The sequence below is a fragment of the Salvelinus alpinus genome, chromosome 10, assembly GCF_045679555.1.
Source record: "Salvelinus alpinus chromosome 10, SLU_Salpinus.1, whole genome shotgun sequence".
In the NCBI taxonomy this organism is placed as follows: domain Eukaryota; kingdom Metazoa; phylum Chordata; class Actinopteri; order Salmoniformes; family Salmonidae; genus Salvelinus; species Salvelinus alpinus.
This window is the reverse complement of record NC_092095.1, coordinates 4,767,069-4,790,355: the sequence shown is the minus strand read 5'-3', so window position 1 is coordinate 4,790,355 and position 23,287 is coordinate 4,767,069. Positions and strand designations below refer to the sequence as shown.

General features: G+C 43.0%; 1 protein-coding gene and 1 long non-coding RNA gene across 4 annotated transcripts in view; both read right to left on the bottom strand.

Moving 5' to 3' along the window:
- Window positions 1-4,517: 4,517 nt before the first annotated feature.
- LOC139531454 (uncharacterized) lies at window positions 4,518-7,450 on the bottom strand. Its single transcript, XR_011666366.1, has 2 exons — window positions 5,113-7,450; window positions 4,518-4,822 (listed from the first exon to the last, which is right to left on the bottom strand). It is a non-coding gene; the product is annotated as an uncharacterized lncRNA (long non-coding RNA).
- A 3,277-nt stretch (window positions 7,451-10,727) lies between these two features.
- Window positions 10,728-23,287, bottom strand: part of map3k22 (mitogen-activated protein kinase kinase kinase 22) — a 114,451-nt gene continuing 101,891 nt past the window's right edge. For all 3 annotated transcript variants that reach the window (XM_071327907.1, XM_071327908.1, XM_071327909.1), the window contains 3 exons: window positions 19,585-19,714; window positions 17,059-17,236; window positions 10,728-16,822 (listed from right to left, as the gene is read on the bottom strand). In XM_071327907.1, the coding sequence (XP_071184008.1) occupies window positions 16,594-16,822; window positions 17,059-17,236; window positions 19,585-19,714 (537 nt within the window). In that variant the 3' untranslated portion in view covers window positions 10,728-16,593. The remainder of the gene's footprint in view (window positions 16,823-17,058; window positions 17,237-19,584; window positions 19,715-23,287) is intronic.

The following is a 23,287-nucleotide window of genomic DNA, read 5'->3' as shown; positions in this document are numbered from 1 at the left end:
GCACGGACTGATGCCAACGCCTTTTGGACTTATTTTTGTTTGTGCAGTTCCAGACCGCCTTGATTTTCACATCCATGCTGTAACACTTCTCGTGGGCTGAAGGAAGAGTGGACCAAGGTGCAGCGTTTAAAGTGTTCATGATTTAATCCAAAAAAACAAATTGAACAAAAACAACAAACAGGATAACGAAAGCGACAGTACCAAACAGTTCTGTCTGGTACAGACACAAAAACAGAAAACAACTACCCACAAAACACAGGTGGGAAAAGGCTACCTAAGTATGGTTCTCAATCAGAGACAACGATAGACAGCCGCCTCTGATTGAGAACCACACCCGGCCAAACACACAGAAATAGAAAACATAGAACATAGAATGCCCACCCCAACTCACGCCCTGACCAAACCAAAATAGAGACATAAAAAGGATCTCTAAGGTCAGGGCGTGACACATGCACATTGGTTTTTGGTCCGGTACAAAAAGGAGCATACAGTAGGTACTCTTTCCATTTGTTCTATTGAAGCACACAGAAAACTACAGTATTTAACCAAAAGCAGCATATCATTTTACAGTAAACTATAGATGTAGGCTACTGTAGTCACATGGCATTATGTGTTAGTGCAGCACATTAGTCGGAACAACTTATAGTAAATGTCTCTTAACGAGAAAAAAATAATCAAGATGTACGAGAATATTGCATTTTTGAAATGTAAATACTATTGAATCTGTTAGCAAATTGAAAATAGTGATTCCGACATCAGTGGACCTGAGTGAGGTGTGCGTCAGATGAATTGGGGGCGTTTTGTAGGGGCTGAATGTTGCACCATTTAGGCTATAGGCTACAGCCGGGAGCCTCCAATGGGTCTACTTTCCCCTGATGAATTGGTATGGGTATGACAAACAAACAGGAAGTCAGAGAAATATACAGGAAGGAAGCAACGTCAAAAAAGGATGATAAAGACAAATGATGGGCCTAACATCCACAAGATGGAGCTGCATTACAGTATGAACCCCTGGTAGTCTACATTCCTTTGTATTAGTCTACTGGAGAAACTGTAGTTTACTTCCCATTGTATTAGTCTACTGGAGAAACTGTAGTCTACTGGTTTCAATATTCCATTTTATTTGGAACGGCAAACCAGACACAATTAAATGGGCCTATTTATATAATGAATTTGAATTCGGAGGGCAGATTATTAAATATTAAAGCATTAGACCTCTCACTAAAGGCTTCAGTCATACAAAATAGTTGAACATGGGGTGAGACATTCTTATACATTTTCTAGAAAACCATGTCATACAAAAGTTATACTTAAATCCAAAATGGTTTTCTAGCAAATTAGTAAGAATGTCTCAACCCATGTTCAAGAATGCCCTTTTTCCCTTTATTCAGATTACAACCTCTCCCTTTATTCAGATTACAACCTCTTCCTTTATTCAGATTACAACCTCTCCCTTTATTCAGATTACAACCACTCCCTTTATTCAGATTACAACCTCTCACCTTTATTCAGATTACAACCTCTCCCTTTATTCAGATTACAACCTCTCCCTTTATTCAGATTACAACCTCTCCCTTTATTCAGATTACAACCTCTCCCTTTATTCAGATTACAACCTCTCCCTTTATTCAGATTACAACCTCTCCCTTTATTCAGATTACAACCTCTCCCTTTATTCAGATTACAACCTCTCCCTTTATTCAGATTACAACCTCTCCCTTTATTCAGATTACAACCTCTCCCTTTATTCAGATTACAACCTCTCCCTTTATTCAGATTACAACCTCTTCCTTTATTCAGATTACAACCTCTTCCTTTATTCAGATTACAACCTCTCCCTTTATTCAGATTACAACCTCTCCCTTTATTCAGATTACAACCTCTCACCTTTATTCAGATTACAACCTTTCCCTTTATTCAGATTACAACCTCTCACCTTTATTCAGATTACAACCTCTCCCTTTATTCAGATTACAACCTCTCCCTTTATTCAGATTACAACCTCTTCCTTTATTCAGATTACAACCTCTCCCTTTATTCAGATTACAACCTCTCACCTTTATTCAGATTACAACCTCTCCCTTTATTCAGATTACAACCTTTCCCTTTATTCAGATTACAACCTCTCCTTTATTCAGATTACAACCTCTCCCTTTATTCAGATTACAACCTCTCCCTTTATTCAGATTACAACCTCTCCCTTTATTCAGATTACAACCTCTCCCTTTATTCAGATTACAACCTCTCTCCTTTATTCAGATTACAACCTCTCCCTTTATTCAGATTACAACCTCTCCTTTATTCAGATTACAACCTCTCCCTTTATTCAGATTACAACCTCTCCCTTTCTTCATATTACAACCTCTCACCTTTATTCAGATTACAACCTCTCCCTTTATTCAGATTACAACCTTTCCCTTTATTCAGATTACAACCTCTCACCTTTATTCAGATTACAACCTCTCCCTTTATTCAGATTACAACCTCTCCCTTTATTCAGATTACAACCTCTCCCTTTATTCAGATTACAACCTCTCCCTTTATTCAGATTACAACCTCTCCCTTTATTCAGATTACATCTCACCTTTATTCATATTACAACCTCTCACCTTTATTCAGATTACAACCTCTCCCTTTATTCAGATTACAACCTTTCCCTTTATTCAGATTACAACCTTTCCCTTTATTCAGATTATAATCCCTCACTTTATTCAGATTACAACCTCTCCCTTTATTCAGATTACAACCTCTCCCTTTATTCAGATTACAACCTCTCCCTTTATTCAGATTATAATCCCTCACTTTATTCAGATTACAACCTCTCACCTTTATTCAGATTACAACCCCTCCCTTTCTATAACCTGATCTGTCTCATTATAACCTGATCTGTCTCATTATAACCTGATCTGTCTCATTATAACATGATCTGCATGAATCTCATTATAACGTGATCTACATGATCTGTCTCATTAAAACGTGATCTGTCTCATTATAACCTGATCTGTCTCATTATAACGTGATCTGTCTCATTATAACATGATCTGTCTCATTATAACATGATCTGCATGATCTATCTCATTATAACGTGATCTACATGATCTGTCTCATTAAAACGTGATCTGTCTCATTATAACCTGATCTGTCTCATTATAACCTGATCTGTCTCATTAAAACCTGATCTGTCTCATTATAACCTGATCTGTCTCATTAAATCGTGATCTGTCTCATTATAACCTGATCTGTCTCATTAAAACCTGATCTGTCTCATTAAAACGTGATCTGTCTCATTATAACGTGATCTACATGATCTGTCTAATTAAGATACCTTAATAGAAAATGACTCAGGTAAAAGTGAAAGTCACCCAGTAAAAGACTACTTGAGTAAAAGTCTAAAGGTATTTGGTTTTAAATGTACTTAAATATCAAAAGTAAAAGTATAAATCATTTCAAATTCCTTATATTAAGCAAACCAGATGGCACCATTTTCTTGTTAAATTTTTTTTTTACGGATAGCCAGGGGTACACTCCAACACTGAGACATAATTTACAAATGAAGCATGTGTTTATGTTCTGTTTAGTGAGTCCTCCAGATCAGAGGCAGTAGGGATGACCAGGGATGTTCTCTGTTTAGTGAATCCTCCAGATCAGAGGCAGTAGGGATGACCAGGGATGTTCTCTGTTTAGTGAGTCCTCCAGATCAGAGGCAGTCGGGATGACCAGGGATGTTCTCTGTTTAGTGAGTCCTCCAGATCAGAGGCAGTAGGGATGACCAGGGATGTTCTCTGTTTAGTGAGTCCTCCAGATCAGAGGCAGTAGGGATGACCAGGGATGTTCTCTGTTTAGTGAGTCCTCCAGATCAGAGGCAGTAGGGACGACCAGGGATGTTCTCTGTTTAGTGAGTCCTCCAGATCAGAGGCAGTAGGGACGACCAGGGATGTTCTCTGTTTAGTGAGACCTCCAGATCAGAGGCAGTAGGGACGACCAGGGATGTTTTCTTGATAAGTGTGTGAACTGGACCATTTTCCTGTCCTGCTAAGCATTCCACATGTAATGAGTGCTTTTCGGTGTCAGGAAAAATGTATGGAGTAAAAAGTACATACTTTTCTTTAGGAACTTAGTGAAGTAAAAGTAAAAGTTGCCAAAAATATAAATAGTAAAGTAAAGAAACCCCAAAAACATCTTAAGTAGTATTTTCAAGTATCATTACTTAGGTACTTTACACCACTGGTTATAACGTTATCTTTATCATTATAACGTTATCTTCCCGTTATCACGTTATCTTTATCATTATAACGTTATCTTTCTCGTTAGAATGAGATCATGGATGATTTCCTCATAACAGTTATTGAATTAGTTAGTAATAACGTGATTTTATCAACACCATATTAATGAAACACAGGCGAGTTTTTAAATAGTGAAAAGCCCAAATTATTTAATGTAGAATGAAGACAAGTGACAAAACGAAACGGTTAGTGTGTGTAAAAAAAAAAGGCAACAACGTAAGAAAGACATACATCTTGGTTTTAGACATTTGATTTATTAACTTATATGTAAAATGTACAAAAGATCAATAACAGGACACGTTTAATGCCAGGCCTCTTCATCAAGGGTAGAAGAATTCCATTCTACAGAAGCCCCAATCAAAAGCCAGCCTCTTCCTGCATACATACAGTACAGACATATAGTACAGACAGAGTACAGTCCATACATACAGTACAGTCCATACATATGTAACAGATGTATAGTGTACTCTCCATGCGTTGTGTTTTAAAATAATAAATCACTTCGGCCAGTGGTCCCAGTTGAGCATCATTTATTTCTGCTGTGGTTAAATGGGAAACAGCACGTTAGTTGTGCAGGACTTAACAGTGATGATGGCTGTCGATGGCAAAATCCCTCGCATCACATTTTCATACTGGGTGAACAAAATACAAAAATACAATACAAAATATAACATGTGTAAATACCTGTGGTTAAATGGGAAACAGCACGTTAGTTGTGCAGGACTTAACAGTGATGATGGCTGTCGATGGCAAAATCCCTCGCATCACATTTTCATACTGGGTGAACAAAATACAAAAATACAATACAAAATATAACATGTGTAAATACCTGTGGTTAAATGGGAAACAGCACGTTAGTTGTGCAGGACTTAACAGTGATGATGGCTGTCGATGGCAAAATCTGTAGCATGAAGACAACTGTGTTAGCCGTGGCTTATGTGACCATGACATCGGTGTATGCTAGCTAACACAATTATTTACAGCAATCATATGCCAAAGCACATCCCAGAAAGCCCCTCAATCCCTAACAGGTACCATATAACCACACATGTATAAAATCAGTAACGTACAGCAAATTTGTACACATTGTAAAATAGAAAATAGAAAACAGTATTCAGAACGTGACCTACCCCTCGCATCACATTTTCATACTGGGAAGACCTGACGTTCGCGATCTCCCCCTATCTGCAAGCGGGGCCAATCACAACACCCCTTATTGTCATCAGAGTTGAACTAACCAATAAGAATGCTTGAACATCAAATACACATTTCTTTAGAGGCAAGTGGAAACATAACCAACCCTGTTACACATACAGTACAGTCCATACATACAGTACAGACAGAGTACAGTCCATACATACAGTACAGACAGAGTACAGTCCATACATACAGTACAGACAGAGTACAGTCCATACATACAGTACAGACATATAGTACAGACATACAGTACAGTACAGACAGAGTACAGTCCATAGATACAGTACAGACATATAGTACAGTACAGACAGAGTACAGTCCATACATACAGTACAGACAGAGTACAGTCCATACATACAGTACAGACATATAGTACAGACATACAGTACAGTACAGATAGAGTACAGTCCATAGATACAGTACAGACAGAGTACAGTCCATAGATACAGTACAGACAGAGTACAGTCCATACATACAGTACAGACAGAGTACAGTCCATACATACAGTACAGTACATACATACATACAGTACATACATACATACAGTACAGTCCATACAGTACAGTCCATACATATAGTATAGTACAGACATACAGTACAGTACAGACAGAGTACAGTCCATACATACTGCTCCTTGTCATGAGCCACTCTGTCTGGATCAGTACCATCTCTATAGGATGGGCATCTAACAGGTATAATGAAATGTCATTTCATATAAAAGTGCAATAAATTATGTATATTTACAGGACAATCATTTCTTTATTACAGGAGAACGCTAGCAAAGCCAATAATGTGCTCTGTGTACAACACAGCGTCTAGACTCTGGCATTGTGGCAGCACAGGCCTACATTACATTAGAATGCACATTCACCACCTATTTAAATGTGTTCCACTATCAGGTAGTTTATGAAATGTGTTCCACCATCAGGTAGTTTACTAAATGTGTTCCACTATCAGGTAGTTTATGAAATGTGTTCCACTATCAGGTAGTTTATGAAATGTGTTCCACTATCAGGTAGTTTATGAAATGTGTTCCACTATCAGGTAGTTTATGAAATGTGTTCCACTATCAGGTAGTTTATGAAATGTGTTCCACTATCAGGTAGTTTATTAAATGTGTTCCACCATCAGGTAAAGTTATTGTTCCCTGAACTAAGAGCAGTGTGAGACAAGGCAGTGGCATGGTGAATACTGTTGATCCAACAGTTTGCTTATGACTTAGCAACACTGTTATAAGGAGATCATGTTCATGACAGTGACACGGTTATAAGGAGGATAGTCCTATAGCTACATGGTGATGCTGCCTGATATAGTCTGTTATGCTCCTTCTGTCCCCTCTTCCGATCCAGCCCTTTAGATTTGTTCTGCCTCTGCTAGAGTTACACTACTACTAAAGCCATGTCAAGTCTTTTCTCAGCCCAAGATAAAACAGAATGAACCACCAGCCACAGTCTAGTGAGTGAACCACCAGCTACAGTCTAGTGAGTGAACCCCCAGCTACAGTCCAGTGAGTGAACCACCAGCTACAGTCCAGTGAGTGAACCACCAGCTACAGTCTAGTGAGTGAACCACCAGCTACAGTCTAGTGAGTGAACCACCAGCTACAGTCTAGTGAATGAACCACCAGCTACAGTCTAGTGAGTGAACCACCAGCTACAGTCCAGTGAGTGAACCACCAGCTACAGTCTAGTGAGTGATCCACCAGCTACAGTCTAGTGAGTGAACCACCAGCTACAGTCCAGTGAGTGAACCACCAGCTACAGTCTAGTGAGTGATCCACCAGCTACAGTCTAGTGAGTGAACCACCAGCTACAGTCTAGTGAGTGAACCACCAGCTACAGTCTAGTGAGTGAACCACCAGCTACAGTCTAGTGAGTGAACCACCAGCTACAGTCAAGTGAGTGAACCACCAGCTACAGTCTAGTGAGTGATCCACCAGCTACAGTCTAGTGAGTGAACCACCAGCTACAGTCTAGTGAGTGAACCACCAGCTACAGTCTAGTGAGTGAACCACCAGCTACAGTCTAGTGAGTGAACCACCAGCTACAGTCTAGTGAGTGAACCACCAGCTACAGTCTAGTGAGTGGACCACCAGCTACAGTCCAGTGAGTGAACCACCAGCTACAGTCTAGTGAACCACCAGCCACAGTCTAGTGAGTGAACCACCAGCTACAGTCTAGTGAACCACCAGCCACAGTCTAGTGAGTGAACCACCAGCTACAGTCTAGTGAGTGAACCACCAGCTACAGTCTAGTGAGTGAACCACCAGCTACAGTCTAGTGAGTGAACTACCAGCTACAGTCTAGTGAGTGATCCACCAGCTACAGTCTAGTGAGTGAACCACCAGCTACAGTCTAGTGAGTGAACCACCAGCTACAGTCTAGTGAGTGAACCACCAGCTACAGTCTAGTGAGTGAACCACCAGCTACAGTCTAGTGAGTGAACCACCAGCTACAGTCCAGTGAGTGAACCCCCAGCTACAGTCTAGTGAGTGAACCCCCAGCTACAGTCTAGTGAGTGAACCACCAGCTACAGTCCAGTGAGTGAACCACCAGCTACAGTCTAGTGAGTGATCCACCAGCTACAGTCTAGTGAGTGAACCACCAGCTACAGTCTAGTGAGTGAACCACCAGCTACAGTCTAGTGAGTGAACCACCAGCTACAGTCCAGTGAGTGAACCACCAGCTACAGTCCAGTGAGTGAACCACCAGCTACAGTCTAGTGAGTGATCCACCAGCTACAATCTAGTGAGTGAACCACCAGCTACAGTCTAGTGAATGAACCACCAGCTACAGTCTAGTGAGTGAACCACCAGCTACAGTCTAGTGAGTGAACCACCAGCTACAGTCTAGTGAGTGAACCACCAGCTACAGTCTAGTGAGTGAACCACCAGCTACAGTCTAGTGAGTGAACCACCAGCTACAGTCTAGTGAGTGAACCACCAGCTACAGTCCAGTGAGTGAACCACCAGCTACAGTCTAGTGAACCACCAGCCACAGTCTAGTGAGTGAACCCCCAGCTACAGTCTAGTGAGTGAACCACCAGCTACAGTCTAGTGAACCACCAGCCACAGTCTAGTGAGTGAACCACCAGCTACAGTCTAGTGAGTGAACCACCAGCTACAGTCTAGTGAACCACCAGCTACAGTCTAGTGAGTGATCCACCAGCTACAGTCTAGTGAGTGAACCACCAGCTACAGTCTAGTGAGTGAACCACCAGCTACAGTCTAGTGAGTGAACCACCAGCTACAGTCTAGTGAGTGGACCACCAGCTACAGTCCAGTGAGTGAACCACCAGCTACAGTCTAGTGAACCACCAGCCACAGTCTAGTGAGTGAACCACCAGCTACAGTCTAGTGAACCACCAGCCACAGTCTAGTGAGTGAACCACCAGCTACAGTCTAGTGAGTGAACCACCAGCTACAGTCTAGTGAGTGAACCACCAGCTACAGTCTAGTGAGTGAACTACCAGCTACAGTCTAGTGAGTGATCCACCAGCTACAGTCTAGTGAGTGAACCACCAGCTACAGTCTAGTGAGTGAACCACCAGCTACAGTCTAGTGAGTGAACCACCAGCTACAGTCTAGTGAGTGAACCACCAGCTACAGTCTAGTGAGTGAACCACCAGCTACAGTCCAGTGAGTGAACCCCCAGCTACAGTCTAGTGAGTGAACCCCCAGCTACAGTCTAGTGAGTGAACCACCAGCTACAGTCCAGTGAGTGAACCACCAGCTACAGTCTAGTGAGTGATCCACCAGCTACAGTCTAGTGAGTGAACCACCAGCTACAGTCTAGTGAGTGAACCACCAGCTACAGTCTAGTGAGTGAACCACCAGCTACAGTCCAGTGAGTGAACCACCAGCTACAGTCCAGTGAGTGAACCACCAGCTACAGTCTAGTGAGTGATCCACCAGCTACAATCTAGTGAGTGAACCACCAGCTACAGTCTAGTGAATGAACCACCAGCTACAGTCTAGTGAGTGAACCACCAGCTACAGTCTAGTGAGTGAACCACCAGCTACAGTCTAGTGAGTGAACCACCAGCTACAGTCTAGTGAGTGAACCACCAGCTACAGTCTAGTGAGTGAACCACCAGCTACAGTCTAGTGAGTGAACCACCAGCTACAGTCCAGTGAGTGAACCACCAGCTACAGTCTAGTGAACCACCAGCCACAGTCTAGTGAGTGAACCCCCAGCTACAGTCTAGTGAGTGAACCACCAGCTACAGTCTAGTGAACCACCAGCCACAGTCTAGTGAGTGAACCACCAGCTACAGTCTAGTGAGTGAACCACCAGCTACAGTCTAGTGAACCACCAGCTACAGTCTAGTGAGTGATCCACCAGCTACAGTCTAGTGAGTGAACCACCAGCTACAGTCTAGTGAGTGAACCACCAGCTACAGTCTAGTGAGTGAACCACCAGCTACAGTCCAGTGAGTGAACCACCAGCTACAGTCTAGTGAGTGAACCACCAGCTACAGTCTAGTGAGTGAACCACCAGCTACAGTCTAGTGAGTGAACCACCAGCTACAGTCTAGTGAGTGATTCACCAGCCACAGTCTAGTGAGTGAACCACCAGCTACAGTCTAGTGAGTGAACCACCAGCCACAGTCTAGTGAGTGAACCACCAGCTACAGTCTAGTGAGTGAACCACCAGCTACAGTCTAGTGAGTGAACCACCAGCTACAGTCCAGTGAGTGAACCACCAGCTACAGTCTAGTGAGTGAACCACCAGCCACAGTCTAGTGAGTGAACCACCAGCCACAGTCTAGTGAGTGAACCACCAGCCACAGTCTAGTGAGTGAACCACCAGCTACAGTCTAGTGAGTGAACCACCAGCTACAGTCTAGTGAACCACCAGCTACAGTCTAGTGAGTGATCCACCAGCTACAGTCTAGTGAGTGATCCACCAGCTACAGTCTAGTGAGTGAACCACCAGCTACAGTCTAGTGAGTGATCCACCAGCTACAGTCTAGTGAGTGATCCACCAGCTACAGTCTAGTGAATCATGCTGACGACTGAATCATGCTGACGGCTGAATCATGCAACTCAAGGCAATATGGTGATAGTATTGAATAATGTTTGATATGATGCAACGCCTGGACCCGTGGGATGTTGCTGATCAATCAGCCCAGCTGTTAAAACATTCACAACCGTCTTTACATCAGATTCACAAATTTTGCTGCTTCAGTGTCTTTAGATATTTTTGTCAGATGTTACTATGGAATACTGAAGTATAATTACACGCATTTCACAAGTGTCAAAGGCTTTTATTGACAATTACATGAAGTTGATGCAAAGAGTCAATATCTGCAGTGTTGACCATTCTTTTTCAAGACCACTGCAATCTGCTCTGGCATGCTGTCAATTTTCTTCTGGGCCACATCCTGACTGATGGCAGCCCATTCTTGCATAATCAATGCTTGGAGTTTGTCAGAATTTGTGGGGTTTTTGTTTGTCCACCCGCCTCTTGAGGATTGACAACAAGTTCTCAATGGGATTAAGGTCTGGGGAGTTTCCTGGCCATGGACCCAAAATATTGATGTTTTGTTCCCCGAGCCACTTATTTATCACTTTTGCCTTATGGCAAGGTGCTCCATCATGCTGAAAAAGGCATTGTTCGTCACCAAACTGTTCCTGGATGGTTGGGAGAAGTTGCTCTTGGAGGATGTGTTGGTACCATTCTTTATTCATGGCTGTGTTCTTAGGCAAAATTGTGAGTGAGCCCACTCCCTTGGCTGAGAAGCAACCCCACACATACATGAATGGTCTCAGGATGCTTTACTGTTGGCATGACATAGGACTGATGGTAGTGCTCACCTTGTCTTCTCCGGACAAGCTTTTTTCCGGATGCCCCAAACAATAGGAAAGGGGATTCATCAGAGAAAATAACTTTACCCCAGTCCTCAGCAGTCTAATCCCTGTAACTTTAGCAGAATATCAGTCTTTCCCTGATGTTTTTCCTGGAGAGAAGTGGCTTCTTTGCTGCCCTTCTTGACACCAGGCCATCCTCCAAAAGTCTTCGTCTCACTGTGCGTACAGATGCACTCACACCTGCCTGCTGCCATTCCTGAGCAAGCTCTCTACTGGTGGTGCCCCGATCCCGCAGCTGAATCAACTTTAGGAGACGGCCCTGGCGCTTGCTGGACTTTCTTGGGCGCCCAGAAGCCTTCTGCAGAAATTCAATGGAAATGTTTTGGGGGGATTCAGTTCATTTGCATGGCAAAGAGGGACTTTGCAATTAATTGCAATTCATCTGATCACTCTTCATAACATTCTGGAGTATATGCAAATTGCCATCATACAAACTGAGGCAGCAGACTGTGTGAAAATTGACATTTGTGTCATTCTCAAAACTTTTGGCCACGACTGTACAGCAGAGGGGTAGGTCCTCGGTACAGGGAGACTTCTATCTACAGCAGACGTCCTCGGTACAGGGAGACTTCTATCTACAGCAGAGGTCCTCGGTACAGGGAGACTTCTATCTACAGCAGAGGGGTAGGTCCTCGGTACAGGGAGACTTCTATCTACAGCAGAGGTCCTTGGTACAGGGAGACTTCTATCTACAGCAGAGGGGTAGGTCCACGGTACAGGGAGACTTCTATCTACAGCAGAGGTCCTTGGTACAGGGAGACTTCTATCTACAGCAGAGGGGTAGGTCCTCGGTACAGGGAGACTTCTATCTACAGCAGAGGTCCTTGGTACAGGGAGACTTCTATCTACAGCAGAGGTCCACGGTACAGGGAGACTTCAATCTACAGCAGAGGACCTCGGTACAGGGAGACTTCTATCTACAGCAGAGGGGTAGGTCCTCGGTACAGGGAGACTTCTATCTACAGCAGAGGTCCACGGTACAGGGAGACTTCTATCTACAGCAGAGGTCCTCGGTACAGGGAGACTCCTATCTACAGCAGAGGTCCTCGGTACAGGGAGACTTCTATCTACAGCAGAGGTCCTTGGTACAGGGAGACTTCTATCTACAGCAGAGGGGTAGGTCCTCGGTACAGGGAGACTTCTATCTACAGCAGAGCACTGTAGTGAGAAAGTGGCTGAGAAATCCACATTCTATTTGTGCTAATGTAAAGGACGTCATGCTGCTTGCTTAGCGAGTACCACTTTGGCCCGATTTGGCCCATACATGGACTGACCTCAGGACCTCTGCCTTGCTAGCACGCGTGACCGCACTCCTGAAGCATCTTACCAGTGGGAGCCACGTGAAAAGCTAGCTAATCGCTGGCGCAAGTGGGGACACTTCAGACTGAAGAGTAAGTATCACACATCTACTCGGGTTACACTAACTTTCCACTCCTTGTCATTCCAAACATCAGAGTACAGTTGAAGTCGGAAGTTTACATACACTTAGGTTGGAGTCATTAAAACTCATTTTTCAACCACTCCACACATTTCTTGTTAACAAACTATAGTTTTGGCAAATCGGTTAGGATATCTACTTTGTGCATGACACAAGTCATTTTTCCAACAATTGTTTACAGACAGATTATTTCACTTATAATTCACTGTATCACAATTCCAGTGGGTCAGACGTTTACATACACTAAGTTGACTGTGCCTTTAAACTGCCTGGAAAATTCCAGAAAATGATGTCATGGCTTTAGAAGCGTCTTATAGGCTAATTGACCTAATTCGAGTCAATTGGAGGTGTACCTGTGGATGTATTTCAAGGCCTACCTTCAAACGCAGTGGCTCTTTGCTTGACATCATGGGAAAATCAAAGGAAATCAGCCAAGACCTCAGAAAAAAAATTGTAGACCTCCACAAGTTTGGTTCATCCTTGGGAGCAATTTCCAAACGCCTGAAGGTACCACGTTCATCTGTACCAACAATAGTATGCAAGTATAAACACCATGGGACCACGCAGCCTTCATACCGCTCAGGAAGGAGACGCATTCTGTCTCCTAGAGATGAACGTATTTTGGTGCGAAAAGTGCAAATCAATCCCAGAACAACAGCAAAGGACCTTGTGAAGATGCTGGAGGAAACAGGTACAAAAGTATCTATATCCACAGTAAAACGAGTCCTATATCGACATAACCTGAAAGGCCGCTCAGCAAGGAAGAAGCCACTGCTCCAAAACTGCCATAAAAAAAGCCAGACCACGATTTGCAACTGCACATGGGGACAAAGATCGTACTTTTTGGAGAAATGTCCTCTGGTCTGATGAAACTAAAACAGAACTGTTTGGCCATAATGACCATCGTTATGTTTGGAGGAAAAAGGGGGAGGCTTGCAAGCTGAAGAACACCATCCCAACTGTGAAGCACGGGGGTGGCAGCATCATGTTGTGGGGGTGCTTTGCTGCAGGAGGGACTGGTGCACTTCACAAAATAGATGGCATCATGAGGCTGGAAAATTAGGTGGATATGAAGCAACATCTCAAGACATCAGTCAGGAAGTTAAAGCTTGGTCGCAAATGGGTCTTCCAAATGAACAATGACCCCAAGCATACTTCCAAAGTTGTGGCAAAATGGCTTAAGGACAACAAAGTCAAGGTATTGGAGTGGCCATGACAAAGCCCTGACCTCAATCCTGGAAAAGCGTGTTCGAGCAAGGCCTACAAACCTGACTCAGTTACACCAGCTCTGTCAGGAGGAATGGGCCAAAATTCACCCAACTTATTGTGGGAAGCTTGTGGAAGGCTACCTGAAACATTTGACCCAAGTTAAACAATTTAAAGGCAATGCTACCAAATACTAATTGAGTGTATGTAAACTTCTGACCCACTGGGAATGTGATGAAAGAAATAAAAGCTGAAATAAATCAATCTCTCTACTATTATTCTGACATTTTACATTCTTAAAATAAAATGGTGATCCTAACTGACCTAAGACAGTTAATTTTTACAAGGATTAAATGTCAGGAATTGTGAAAAACTGCGTTGAAATGTATTTGGCTAAGGTGTATGTAAACTTCAGACTTCAACTGTACATGGAGTAAGAAGTTATCACAAAACATGTTCTGGATTTCAGGCTGAGGACTGGCTAAGAAGTCCATGTTCTGGATTTCAGGCTGAGGACTGGCTAAGAAGTCCATGTTCTGGATTTCAGGCTGAGGACTGGCTAAGAAGTCCATGTTCTGGATTTCAGGCTGAGGACTGATTCAGTGGCTAAGTAATCTAGATGGGGGAGTTATTTTAGTTTCCAACTCTGGGAAGAGCAAGGAGTATTACTGATCTCTCTTTGGACAGTTGTGTGCTGATGAACACTGGGATAGAACGAAACATGGCACATACGTGGGAGAGCACCCCCTCTCCCATACGTGGATTTAAACAGGCGGGTCAGCGTAGGAGAATTGCTCGCTTATACACGATGAGTAACCAATCACAACAATACAAATGTTTGGTATTTTTCTCCAAACATTGGAATAAAAAAAACATTTCTCTCATTATGAAATTATAAAAATGTGAAATATATTTACAGCATGTATTTTTTCCTGTTGATTATCCTGCATTGGGGCACCTACTGAATACATGGTATAAAATGTGCAACAACAGTGCTATGTTGTAGAAACAGGGTCATTCTGTAGATGTACATAAATGCTATTTTACAACTTGTAACATTGTAAGGCGTTTGGCAATTCAGACAAAACTAAATGTACATTATCTCTGGTCAAAATATAGACATCAACTGTTAAGGTAACTGCAAGTGTTCATCTAGGATGTATTTCAAAAATTGTTCACAAATTGTTCACACTCAAAGACAACAGGGACATTTGATGACTAACTTACAGTCCTGACAGGCAGGATGTATTTTCAGAATTTGCTCTTAACCAAACAGAATATAAAAGGTGATCAGTGATCACAATACAGGCAGAATATAAAAGAAGACCACTGATCACAATACAAGCAGAATATAAGAGAGATTAGGACTCAGGTTATGATCAGGTCTGGGGTCAGTTAGCTGGTGAAGGAGAGAGACTGGGGCTCAGGTTATGATCAGGTCTGGGGTCAGTTAGCTGGTGAAGGAGAGAGACTGGGGCTCAGGTTATGATCAGGTCTGGGGTCAGTTAGCTGGTGAAGGAGAGAGACTGGGGCTCAGGTTATGATCAGGTCTGGGGTCAGTTAGCTGGTGAAGGAGAGAGACTGGGGCTCAGGTTATGATCAGGTCTGGGGTCAGTTAGCTGGTGAAGGAGAAAGACTGGGGCTCAGGTTATGATCAGGTCTGGGGTCAGTTAGCTGGTGAAGGAGAGAGACTGGGGCTCAGGTTATGATCAGGTCTGGGGTCAGTTAGCTGGTGAAGGAGAGAGACTGGGGCTCAGGTTATGATCAGGTCTGGGGTCAGTTAGCTGGTGAAGGAGAGAGACTGGGGCTCAAGTTATGATCAGGTCTGGGGTCAGTTAGCTGGTGAAGGAGAGAGACTGGGGCTCAGGTTATGATCAGGTCTGGGGTCAGTTAGCTGGTGAAGGAGAGAGACTGGGGCTCAGGTTATGATCAGGTCTGGGGTCAGTTAGCTGGTGAAGGAGAGAGACTGGGGCTCAGGTTATGATCAGGTCTGGGGTCAGTTAGCTGGTGAAGGAGAGAGACTGGGGCTCAAGTTATGATCAGGTCTGGGGTCAGTTAGCTGGTGAAGGAGAGAGACTGGGGCTCAGGTTATGATCAGGTCTGGGGTCAGTTAGCTGGTGAAGGAGAGAGACTGGGGCTCAGGTTATGATCAGGTCTGGGGTCAGTTAGCTGGTGAAGGAGAGAGACTGGGGCTCAGGTTATGATCAGGTCTGGGGTCAGTTAGCTGGTGAAGGAGAGAGACTGGGGCTCAGGTTATGATCAGGTCTGGGGTCAGTTAGCTGGTGAAGGAGAGAGACTGGGGCTCAGGTTATGATCAGGTCTGGGGTCAGTTAGCTGGTGAAGGAGAGAGACTGGGGCTCAGGTTATGATCAGGTCTGGGGTCAGTTAGCTGGTGAAGGAGAGAGACTGGGGCTCAGGTTATGATCAGGTCTGGGGTCAGTTAGCTGGTGAAGGAGAGAGACTGGGGCTCAGGTTATGATCAGGTCTGGGGTCAGTTGGCATTATGGTGCTGGGCCCTGGAAGCCTGGAGGACTGGAGCTGTGGAGAGGCCTTGAAGGCAGGGTGGCCCTGGAGGGGTCAGAGGTCAGGGGTTAGGGTCAGAACCCCCCTTGGACGAAGGGGTGTGAGAGGAGGTTCTCGGCCGTGGGACGCCACTTCTCGTCTATGAACACCTGGCGCACAAAGTCCCGGGCGGCCTCGGAGACGCCCTCAGGGAGGATGGGTTTGGTGGGCTGTGTGGCTATCTTAAAGATGGCTGCCATGGCCTCGTATTCCGCCCAGGGAGGCTTCTGGGTAAGCATCTCCACCACTGTGCACGCCACAGACCTGACAGACAAAAAAAAAAACTTTACGGAGACAGACCCACTTCCATCTAGTACATCAGGAGACAAACATGAGAAATAAAATCAACTTTAACATTAGTGTATATTCCTAAACAAGGCAAGAAAATCAGGAATTTGTTTAACAAAAAACATTGATATCGCCAAATGTTCTTGTAAAAGTGTGAATGGCAGTAAAAAACAGCCACCTGACTGCATCATGAGTGTATGCTGTTTTTTTACCAGACATCAGCTTTGCGTCCGTATCCTTCTCCGTTGATGACCTCTGGGCTCATCCAGTAAGGTGTACCGGTGACCGATTTGATGCCAGTTCCTGACATACAGATGGTCTGTATGCGTTTACTGGCCCCAAAGTCCCCCAGCTTTATGTTACCAGTGGAGTCTCTCAGGATGTTGGCACCTAGAGGACAAAAGAAAGTTAGTATGAAGGGAAATACTACCACTATAAAATATAATACTACCACTATATAATATAATAATACTACCACTATAAAATATAATACTACCACTATATAATATAATAATATAATAATACTACCACTATATAATATAATAATACTACCACTATATAATATAATAATACTACCACTATATAATATAATAATACTACCACTATATAATATAATAATACTACCACTATATAATAAAATAATACTACCACTATATAATATAATAATACTACCACTATATAATATAATAATACTACCACTATATAATATAATAATACTACCACTATATAATATAATAATACTACCACTATATAATATAATAATACTAACCACTATATAATATAGTAATACTACCACTATATAATATAGTAATACTACCACGATAAAACATAATAATAATATAATACTACCACTATATAATATAATACTACCACTATAAAATATAATAATATTTTATAGCATCACTACTCTGGACGGTTCTGACTTAGAATATGTGGACAACTACAAATACCTAGGTGTCTGGTTAGACTGTAAACTCTCCTTCCAGACTTACATTAAACATCTCCAATCCAAAATTAAATCTAGAATCGGCTTCCTATTTCACAACAAAGCCTCCTTCACTCACGCTGCCAAACATACCCTCGTAAAACTGACCATCCTACCGATCCTCGACTTCGGCGATGTCGTTTACAAAATAGCCTCCAACACTCTACTCAACAAAGTGGATGCAGTCTATTACAGTGCCATCCGTTTTGTCACCAAAGCCCCATATACTACCCACCCCACTACTCCGACCTGTATGCAAACCCACTGGCTTCAGGTCATCTATAAGTCTTTGCTAGGTAAAGCTCTGCCTTATCTCAGCTCACTGGTCACCATAGCAACACCCACCCGTAGCACACGTTCCAGCAGGTATATTTCAATGGTCATCCCCAAAGGCAACACCTCCTTTGGCCGCCTTTCCTTCCAGTTCTCTGCTGCCAATGACTGGAACGAACTGCAAAAATCGCTGAAGCTGGAGACTTATATCTCCCTCACTAACTTTAAACATCAGCTATCTGAGCAGCTAATCGATCGCTGCAGCTGTACATAGTCCATCTGTAAATAGCCCACCCAATCTACCTACCTCATCCCCATATTGTTTTTATTTACTTTTCTGCTCTTTTGTACACCAGTATCTCTACTTGCTCACCATCATCTGCTCATCTATCACTCCAGTGTTAATCTGCTAAATTGTAATTACTTCGCCACTATGGCCTATTTATTGCCTTACCTCCTCACGCCATTTGCACACACTGTATATAGACTTAATTTTTTTCTATTGTGTTATTGACTGTACGCTTGTTTATTCCATGTGTAACTCTGTGTTGTTGTTTGTGTTGCACTGCTTTGCTTTATCTTGGCCAGGTCACAGTAGTAAATGAGAACTTGTTCTCAACTGGCCTTCCTGGTTAAATAAAGGTGAAATAAATAAATTAATAAAAGATGGCGTGTATGGCGTTGTGTGGGTGAGCGGTTTGCTGACGTCAACGTTGTGAACAGAGTGCCCCGTGGTGGGGTTATGGTATGGGCAGACATAAGCTACGGACAACGAATACAATCACATTTTATCAATGGCATTTTAAATGCAGAGAGATCCTGAGGCCCATTGTGGTGCCATTCATTCTGTTCAGTATATTCTCTACGTTGTTGTCTCAGACCTTCAGGAAGCATTTCACTCAGTCTGCACCGGTTGTTTAACAATGTCATGGGATTTGATTTGACACAGATACTCACACCATCCTGTACGTCTGTCAATATGACTGGACCTTTAATATCTCTGTGTGTCAATATGCTGGACCTTTAATATCTCTGTGTACGATCATGTTGCTGTGTGTCAATATGACTGGACCTTTAATATCTCTGTGTACGATCATGTTGCTGTGTGTCAATATGACTGGACCTTTAATATCTCTGTGTACGATCATGTTGCTGTGTGTCAATATGACTGGACCTTTAATATCTCTGTGTACGATCATGTTGCTGTGTGTCAATATGACTGGACCTTTAATATCTCTGTGTACGATCATGTTGCTGTGTGTCAATATGACTGGACCTTTAATATCTCTGTGTACGATCATGTTGCTGTGTGTCAATATGACTGGACCTTTAATATCTCTGTGTACGATCGTGTTGCTGTGTGTCAATATGACTGGACCTTTAATATCTCTGTGTACGATCGTGTTGCTGTGTGTCAATATGACTGGACCTTTAATATCTCTGTGTACGATCATGTTGCTGTGTGTCAATATGACTGGACCTTTAATATCTCTGTGTACGATCATGTTGCTGTGAAGGTAGAAGACTCCCTGGAGGATCTGTCTGGTGTAGCGCCGCGTCACCTTCTCTGTCAGCGCCCCATATGCCTTCAACTGGTCTTTAATGGAACCCTGAAACAGACAGACAGAGAGACTGGTCAGACAGACAGTCAGAGAGAGAGAGACAGACCAGACAGACCAGACAGACAGAGAGACTGGTCAGACAGACTGACAGTCAGAGAGAGAGAGACAGACCAGACAGGCCAGACAGACACCAGACAGACAGACAGACAGAGAGACTGGTCAGACAGACTGACAGTCAGAGAGAGAGAGACAGACCAGACAAACAGAGACCAGACAGACAGACAGACAGAGAGACTGGTCAGACAGACTGACAGTCAGAGAGAGAGAGAGACAGACCAGACAGGCCAGACAGAGAGACTGGTCAGACAGACTGACAGTCAGAGAGAGAGAGAGACAGGTCAGACAGACTGACAGTCAGAGAGAGAAAGAGACAGACCAGACAGAGAGACTGGTCAGACAGACTGACAGTTAGAGAGAGAGAGAGACAGACCAGACAGACACCAGACAGACCGAGAGACCAGACAGACAAACAGACAGAGAGACTGGTCAGACAGACTGACAGTCAGAGAGAGAGAGAGAGAGACCAGACAGAGAAAGGACGGAGAGACGAGACAGAGAGACCGAACAGACAGGCCAGACAGACAACCAGACAGGCCAGACAGACCGAGAGATTAGACAGACAAACAGAGACCAGACAGATAGACAGAGACCAGACCAACCAGACCGACTGACCGAAAGAACTGACCGACCAGACCAGACAGTGAGACCAGACCGAACGACAGTGAGACCAGACCGAATGACAGGGAGACCAGACCGAATGACAGGGAGACCAGACCGACCGAGAAGGAGACCAGACTGACAGACAGACAGAGACCAACCCACAGACCGGTCATATAGACAGAGAGGTCAGATTGACAGGTCATATAGACAGAGAGGTCAGATTGACAGGTCATATAGACAGAGAGGTCAGATTGACAGGTCATATAGACAGAGAGGTCAGATTGACAGGTCATATAGACAGAGAGGTCAGATTGACAGGTCAGATAGACAGAGAGGTCAGATTGACAGGTCAGATAGACAGAGAGGTCAGATTGACAGGTCATATAGACAGAGAGGTCAGATAGACCGACGGGTCAGGAAGTGTATGGGTCAGATTTATATTAACCAGGAAGTAATACCCATTTCAGAATACCCATTTCCCTAGAGAGACTTTGTATTTAGCAATTGTGAGCAGTTAACTTAAATACGTTTTATTATCACATAGACCAGATAGGTGCAGTGTAATGTGTTGTTTTACTGGTTCAGTCATAGTAGTATGATAGGTGTTGTTTTACAGGGTCAGTCATAGTAGTATGATAGGTGTTGTTTTACTGGTTCAGTCATAGTAGTATGATAGGTGTTGTTTTACAGGGTCAGCCATAGTAGTATGATAGGTGTTGTTTTACAGGGTCAGTCATAGTAGTATGATAGGTGTTGTTTTACAGGGTCAGTCATAGTAGTATGATAGGTGATGTTGTACAGGGTCAGTCATAGTAGTATGATAGGTGTTGTTTTACAGGGTCAGTCATAGTAGTATGATAGGTGTTGTTTTACAGGGTCAGCCATAGTAGTATGATAGGTGTTGTTTTACAGGGTCAGCCATAGTAGTATGATAGGTATTGTTGTACAGGGTCAGTCATAGTAGTATGATAGGTGTTGTTTTACAGGGTCAGTCATAGTAGTATGATAGGTGTTGTTTTACAGGGTCAGTCATAGTAGTATGATAGGTGTTGTTTTACAGGGTCAGTCATAGTACTTTGATAGATGTTGTTTTACAGGGTCAGTCATAGTAGTATGATAGGTGTTGTTTTACAGGGTCAGTCATAGTAGTATGATAGGTGTTGTTTTACAGGGTCAGTCATAGTAGTATGATAGGTGTTGTTTTACAGGGTCAGTCATAGTAGTATGATAGGTGTTGTTTTACAGGGTCAGTCATAGTAGTATGATAGGTGTTGTTTTACAGGGTCAGTCATAGTAGTATGATAGGTGTTGTTTTACAGGGTCAGTCATAGTAGTATGATAGGTGTTGTTTTACAGGGTCAGTCATAGTAGTATGACAGGTGTTGTTGTACAGGGTCAGTCATAGTAGTATGATAGGTGTTGTTTTACAGGGTCAGTCATAGTAGTATGATAGGTGTTGTTGTACAGGGTCAGTCATAGTAGTATGATAGGTGTTGTTTTACAGGGTCAGTCATAGTAGTATGATAGGTGTTGTTTTACAGGGTCAGCCATAGTAGTATGATAGGTGTTGTTTTACAGGGTCAGTCATAGTAGTATGATAGGTGGTGTTTTACAGGGTCAGCCATAGTAGTATGATAGGTGTTGTTGTACAGGGTCAGTCATAGTAGTATGATAGGTGTTGTTTTACAGGGTCAGTCATAGTAGTATGATAGGTGTTGTTTTACAGGGTCAGTCATAGTAGTATGATAGGTGTTGTTGTACAGGGTCAGTCATAGTAGTATGATAGGTGTTGTTTTACAGGGTCAGTCATAGTAGTATGATAGGTGTTGTTTTACAGGGTCAGTCATAGTAGTATGATAGGTGTTGTTTTACAGGGTCAGTCATAGTAGTATGATAGGTGTTGTTTTACAGGGTCAGTCATAGTAGTATGATAGGTGTTGTTTTACAGGGTCAGTCATAGTAGTATGATAGGTGTTGTTTTACAGGGTCAGTCATAGTAGTATGAGAGGTGTTGTTTTACAAGGTCAGCCATAGTAGTATGATAGGTGTTGTTTTACAGGGTCAGCCATAGTAGTATGATAGGTGTTGTTTTACAGGGTCAGTCATAGTAGTATGATAGGTGTTGTTTTACAGGGTCAGCCATAGTAGTATGATAGGTGTTGTTTTACAGGGTCAGTCATAGTAGTATGAGATGTGTTGTTTTACAGGGTCAGTCATAGTAGTATGATAGGTGTTGTTTTACAGGGTCAGCCATAGTAGTATGATAGGTGTTGTTTTACAGGGTCAGTCTTAGTAGTATGATAGGTGTTGTTTTACAGGGTCAGCCAAAGTAGTATGATAGGTGTTGTTTTACAGGGTCAGTCATAGTAGTATGATAGGTGTTGTTTTACAGGGTCAGTCTTAGTAGTATGATAGGTGTTGTTTTACAGGGTCAGTCATAGTAGTATGATAGGTGTTGTTTTACAGGGTCAGTCTTAGTAGTATGATAGGTGTTGTTTTACAGGGTCAGTCATAGTAGTATGATAGGTGTTGTTTTACAGGGTCAGCCATAGTAGTATGATAGGTGTTGTTTTACAGGGTCAGTCATAGTAGTATGATAGGTGTTGTTTTACAGGGTCAGTCTTAGTAGTATGACAGGTGTTGTTTTACAGGGTCAGTCATAGTAGTATGATAGGTGTTGTTTTACAGGGTCAGTCATAGTAGTATGACAGGTGTTGTTTTACAGGGTCAGTCATAGTAGTATGATAGGTGTTGTTTTACAGGGTCAGCCATAGTAGTATGATAGGTGTTGTTTTACAGGGTCAGTCATAGTAGTATGAGAGGTGTTGTTTTACAGGGTCAGTCATAGTAGTATGAGAGGTGTTGTTTTACAGGGTCAGTCATAGTAGTATGATAGGTGTT